Raw genomic sequence first — 6,145 nt, forward strand, 5'->3', positions numbered from 1 at the left:
AAATCAATTTTCATTTTTTATACCAAACTTTATATAAAGATGATTCTCAACTATGTTATGAAAGATATTTTTAAAAACCATTTTTCTTTATGCAAAATGTGTGTAAAATGGCCATAAACAAGTTTTTCCATTATATACAATGTATCTATAAACTGTATCTAATTTGCATATTAATGTGTTTTTGGGGCAACATAGAATGAACAAATAAGTGCAATAATGGGAGTAATAATTAGCAAGATTTTCATAATATCTAATATTTAATAGGAATATTGATACATAATTTTTTCTCTATTCATTTGTTGTGTCTCCCAAAATGTGCAATAAAAATGCTTTACGTTCTGGTGTCCTCTACAGTGGACATGAAATCGACGTCCTGTTTCATAACAGAAGGTCATATTTTGATTTGAAACCCCATAACATTTTCCTGAGATGTTGATTTATGACAAACAATTTGTCAATTCGTCAGATTTAAATGATAATTACAAAATATTATATTTCCATAAGGGTGTTTCACTTGATCACTAAATTAATATCAGTCTTTTTTAAAGACCAAGGAGAGGGAGTGTTCATGGTGAAACATCCAATCATTTGGTATCTCTGAAAAGCCCTGAATGTGCTCTGTACAGGACATCCAGACTTAAAACTGTGACATGTAACGTCCCAGAGAAATCACTAAAAAATAATGTCCTCTACAGAGGACAAAACTCCATAGCTCGTAGTCAGGAGGATATATGTATATATGTATAATAATGTAGCTACTAAATCGATTATTTCCGAATTCGCCATTAGATTAAAAAAAATCTCCAATAAATCATGAAATAGTAGTCGTGACTGGCAACGCTACGCTTCTACTCGCGCGCGCTCCGCACCTCCGCCAAACGGTTTCGATCAGAGTAGCCTAATAATCAATGCATGTTTCTGGAGGGGATGTAGACTCGTAAGAGCAAGTGGAGGCTAGGAGGGTGCAGAGACCGTGCATGTTCTGTATGCAAATATCAGTAACTTGATGCGAGCCGTAATTGGTAAGTTAGTGCAGAGAGATAAACATATGTGTTACGTGGGCTCCTGCTGCTGCGTTCTGAATCATTTGTAGAGGTTTGATTGCACATGGTGGAAGTCCAGACAGATGAGCATTGCAATGACAAGGGCCAGGACGAGAAGTTGCATAGCAGTTTAGTATATGTGGAGAAGTGGAGCGGTCCAAGGACTGATCCCTGGGGAACCCCTTTGACCAGTTGATGTGGATACCTATGATGATTTGGAATCAAATCATCATAGGTATCCACTTTTAAATCCTGATTGGTTCTTGACCAGCTGGTTATTCTGAGAAAGAAAAGATGATACTCAAATGAAAACAACATCGCTATGAATGGGAGAAGAGAGACAGGTCTGTAACTTTCTACAAGTGAAGTGTTTAGTTTAGTGTAGGTTTTTTAAAGCAGTGCCCTGCTTTGAATGCTTTGGGTAAAGTGCCTGTGAGGAGAGATGCCTTGAAATACTTTTGTATTCTCTCGCAAAATGTTTTATTTCCAATTAGTTAAATGACGACGATGATGATAATAATAGTAATAATAGGCTAAATCAGGGGTAGGCAAGTTCGGTCCTAGAGAGCCGCAGTCCTGCAGAGTTCAGCTCCAACCCTGAAAAAAAAACTCACCTGCCTATAGCCTTAGTAATCCTGAAGACATTGATTAGCTTGTTCAGGTGTGTTTGATTAGGGTTGGAGCTGAACTCTGCAGGACTGCGGTTCTCTAGGACCGAACTTGCCTACCCCTGGGCTAAATGATCATTAGACTACGACAGATTATTTCCTTGTTTGTTGTGCATAGTGCCTGTGATATCCAATAAAATGCAATTTAGTTAACATTACATAACTCACTTGATTTTTGCTGATTTTTAACATTTTGTAATTTTCCTTTTTGGTCCTCACCTGTTACAGTCTATATTACCTGTTTGTCTATGGATATTTTTGTCTATTAGTGTCCAAAAAGAAGCTTCCCAAAAAATGAACATCTGTTCCATTGAATCAGCGCTCCTGTCAACCAGTTGTGGAAAGTATGTGTGCATTGAAGGCAGGCGCAGGCGCAGGCCCAGTCAATCTCTTGAGCTGGTCTCGGAAAATCGACAGGAAAAAGACCTTGAAAACTCAGCTAAAGGTCTGAACCGGTGTTGTTCCACTGAATGCTTCATATGTTTCTTTGGTTATCTAGAACTGGCCTCAGTAACTCTTAAATGAAGATTTTTGGAGACTGGACTGTTTGGGTTCTTTCTATTCCATGTTATTTATTTTTTTTAAGTTATAACTAGTTGTATAATGGAGCAAGGAATGACTGTGATAACGTCGTTAGAATCGCAGTGATTATGTGTCTGTGACACAGTAATTAATATCTTACACATAACTGTATAATGTGATGATGTTCATATGTCATTTTTAGTTACTTGTTTTGTACAGTAAAGTTCAGATTTTTTAAAAATGTAAAATTTAATCTAAAACGTTTTTATTGAAGTCGACAAAAAATAAAAAGCAAATATAGCAGTTAGAAATAGTAAATCAGAATCCGAATGAGCTTTATTCGCCAAGTGTGCGCAAACACACAAGGAATTTGTTGTGGTTTCCAGGGGGCTCTGTGTAAATAGCTTCATATACATACATACATAACACAAAATAATAGAAAGAGCATTTAAATAAGTGAGATTAAGAAAATAAAATTTGAAAATATATTAAAAATAAAAAATAAATTGTTTCTTCTTTGGAACAGATTTTGGAGAAATTTAGCATTACATCACTTGCTAACCAATGGATCCTCTGCAGTGAATGGGTGCCGTCAGAATGAGAGTCCAAACAGCTGCTAAAAAATCACAGTAATCCAGTCAACTCTTTAAGTGAAAAGCTGCATGTTTGTAAGAGACAAATCCATCAGAGTCCATACTACATAATATAACGCTTCCGTCAGTGAAAATGCATCCCCTGTTGTCCTCCCACATCAATCTTGTGGATTATTGTGATGTTTTTATCAGCTGTTTGGACTCTCATTCTGACGGCACCCATTTACTGCAGTTGATCTACTGCTGAGCAAGTGATCTAATGCTAATTTTCTTAAAATCTGTAACAAACTCATCTACATCTTGGATGGCCTCAGGGAAAGTACATTTTCAGCAAATTGTTTCATTTTTAGGTGAACTATTCTTTTAATGAAAGTGTTTGCATAGTGACTTAATGTAATGCTAGTAATATGATTGTCTTTTCTTCTTCAGTCAAGGTGTATCATATTTTGTATGGAACCAGAAAATGCATGGCTTTTTGCTTTGAGGTGAATAAAAAGTCAGTTTTCCCTGTTGTTACTCATGGCAAAGAGGTCAAATTTAAGGTAATGTCTCAGACACTGAATTGCAAAGAAATAATTTATTGTTAGACGTGGTGTCAAATACATTCTTGTGCTTTTATTTGATAATTTCTGATAATGGCTCTCACGTATACAGGTTTTACCCACAGACAAGCCGATCACGGCAGGAATCTTTGACCAAACGTTCTTATTTCAATGGGATGAGCATGACAGGCATGGAGACTGGAAGAGTTTGAAATCAGTGGCTGAACCCAGCATGTACTTGATTGATGAAGAAAATGGCAAAGAAAAGAGCAAAGTGATCATCACAAATGAGCGGAGTCCGATTTTTAAAATCTGTTACTCAGATATGAAAATAGGTAATTTTGCCAAATGTTTGTGAGTGGAATATTGTACTTTGTGCATATTTAACATGTTTATGTTAAACTGAAGTGATGTTCTGCATTCTAGCAGGTTTAACACAATACATTGTAAAAACTACATAGCAAGGGACTCACCCATGCATTGATTTTCTAAAACATAGCAGATAATGGGTTGCAGAGTCTCTGTAGATCAGGCAAATTCCAAGAGAACACGATGAAAACTTCATGCAGAAAGACCCCCTGGCAAAGACGGGACTCAAAACAGGGACCTTCTTGCTGCAAGAGAGCAGCACCCACTAAGCCACTGTGCTGCCCTGAAAGGTAACTATTCTTATTTGTAGACTTCACGTTTGTAAAGAGCACTGCTATAAAAAGTGCTATATCGTTGTATATTGTTTCAGACACCCAAAAATGCTTTCGAAGTTAATAACTTATACCATAAAGATATAATTTATGATTGTCTCATTGACTGTTCTTTAAAAAACACTTTTGAGCATATTTAAACAAGCCTTGAAATAGTGAGTAGGCTATTAGTACGCAGTATCCTCTCCAATTTCATTTACTTGCTTTTTACGCTGATCAACTTCCATCGACATTAACCCTGTAAAGCCTGACATGAAATAACAGCCTGAAATAAATCACATTTTTTGAAATGGAACACTTTGTTGAGCCTTTAGACAAATAAAAAAAAAAGTGTCAGGCTTTTATGGAAAAAAAGCACCTCAATTTTATTTACAGGCTCAAAAATATGTCATTTGGTGCAATTGCTGATGGATCATATTTGATACTTGTGATTTTTCATGTATGAATAATCAAGTAAACCTAAGTTGCTTAAGTTCATTAAAGGTGCACTAAGCCATTTTTGCCAAATGATGTTGATATTTGAAAGCACCAAAACAAACATGCCCATACCCCAACAGGACCCCGCCCCTATTTTGATAACTCCGCCCCACCTACGTACACAACCCTGCCAGCGACGATGGCGGTATCTGCTATGCCTGCCGACCGCAGCATATTCGAACAAAAGCCAACACAGAATAGTCGTGTGAAAAAGCAAAATCAATGTAACTCACCTATCAAAGCAACCTCAGCGTCCCATTCCCTTCCGCTCTTTTGAGTTCTCTCCACTGCTGGAAGCTGCTCCAAAATTTACGCGGGTCCTACCTCTTGCCTGATCGTAACCCTTCCTTTTAATGTTTTGTTCCTCCGAAATTTCTCTTTTTTAAATTTTTTTTATCTGCCATATCGATCAGCTAGTATCAGTTCTGTGCACTCACTGAGCGCTCTCTTCTCTACTAGACACGCCCCTTACTGCTGATTGGCAGCGAGTGTGCTTTGGGACTCAGTCCGACACTGTGGTCAAAAGGGTTTTTCAAATATTGCTTAGTGCACCTTTCATTAAGTGTTCATCTTGAAATATTAATAACAATATAAAAGTTATTTTATGGTTAGGCTACTTTTTTAAAATCATCAAGATTTCACAGCAAAAAGACATGCGTACCATGATCTGAAGGGGGACAGTTATACTAAGACCTTTTGCTTGCTAAAAAAGTATAAACTATGAAACAGATAACAGAAGGCATGTAGTAGATTGTGTACAACAGGTTTTTGATCATGTTGATAATTTATTGGCCTTTGAAATTTGAGTATCAAATAAGATGATGATAGCCTACTAAAGGGAATCTTTCTCATTTTCAATCTTTCACAGCAAAACCAAGAGGATGTAATATCAGTGAAGCGCTGAATGCGTTTCACAAGTTTTCACCAACAAACGGGCTCTGATCAGTCTGCATCTGCTGCAGGGTCCTTTTCTTTGATGGATGCTGAGAAAATGTGAGAGCAAGTGGAGTGATTCCTTTCTGGTTCTTTGAGGCATGGCATTTTATCCATTTATTTGCATGTTTGCCTTTTTGTCGTAACCTATTAAATATTACTGACATGCAGTTTTAGGTTCAAAATCAGTTGCATTATTACTATACAAACGCAACTGGCACTGTTTAGTTTGTCACAATGAAAGTATTTGAGCTAATAATTAGCCTACATGGCTTATCAAAATGTTTAAATAAGCCAAAGACGTTACACAGGAACCTAACCCTTTAGTGTCATATCCTGTGAATCACATGCCTTTCTTTCACTTTTAACTATGTTAAAAAAAACTATTTGTGTTGCTTAATATTCTTGTGGAAACCGTGATATACTACCATTTAAAAGCTTGTGCTAAGTAAGGAAGAAATTATTTTAAATTGTAATAATATGTCACAATTTTATAATTTTTAATGTACTTAATAATTATTTAATAATGTGTAATTATTCTGTGGACAAACTGTGTGTTGTTCAAAATTACTACTTCTAGAAACAACAGAAATAATAATAATAATAATAATAGTAATTATAAAATAATTAGGTTTCCAAATGTAAGAATAAACTACAAATTCAAGT

At 36.1% G+C, this 6,145-nt stretch overlaps 1 protein-coding gene across 3 annotated transcripts in view; it reads left to right on the plus strand.

The window, feature by feature from the left end:
• LOC107755847 (uncharacterized) overlaps positions 1-5,915 on the plus strand; it is an 8,783-nt gene extending 2,868 nt beyond the window's left edge. The window contains exons 2-6 of one of the 3 annotated variants that reach the window (XM_016572781.1): positions 1,981-2,156; positions 3,256-3,368; positions 3,481-3,703; positions 3,868-4,027; positions 5,415-5,915. In XM_016572781.1, coding sequence (XP_016428267.1) covers positions 2,006-2,156; positions 3,256-3,368; positions 3,481-3,703; positions 3,868-4,027; positions 5,415-5,433 — 666 coding nt within the window. In that variant the 5' untranslated portion in view covers positions 1,981-2,005 and the 3' untranslated portion in view covers positions 5,434-5,915. Of the gene's footprint in view, positions 1-1,980; positions 2,157-3,255; positions 3,369-3,480; positions 3,704-3,794; positions 4,028-5,414 lie in introns of those variants that run through there. The other 2 variants (XM_016572782.1, XM_016572783.1) reach the window with 2 other exon arrangements.
• The last annotated feature ends 230 nt before the right edge of the window (positions 5,916-6,145 follow it).

The sequence above is a fragment of the Sinocyclocheilus rhinocerous genome, unplaced genomic scaffold (assembly GCF_001515625.1).
Source record: "Sinocyclocheilus rhinocerous isolate Xijiao unplaced genomic scaffold, SAMN03320098_v1.1 scaffold352, whole genome shotgun sequence".
Classification (NCBI taxonomy): domain Eukaryota; kingdom Metazoa; phylum Chordata; class Actinopteri; order Cypriniformes; family Cyprinidae; genus Sinocyclocheilus; species Sinocyclocheilus rhinocerous.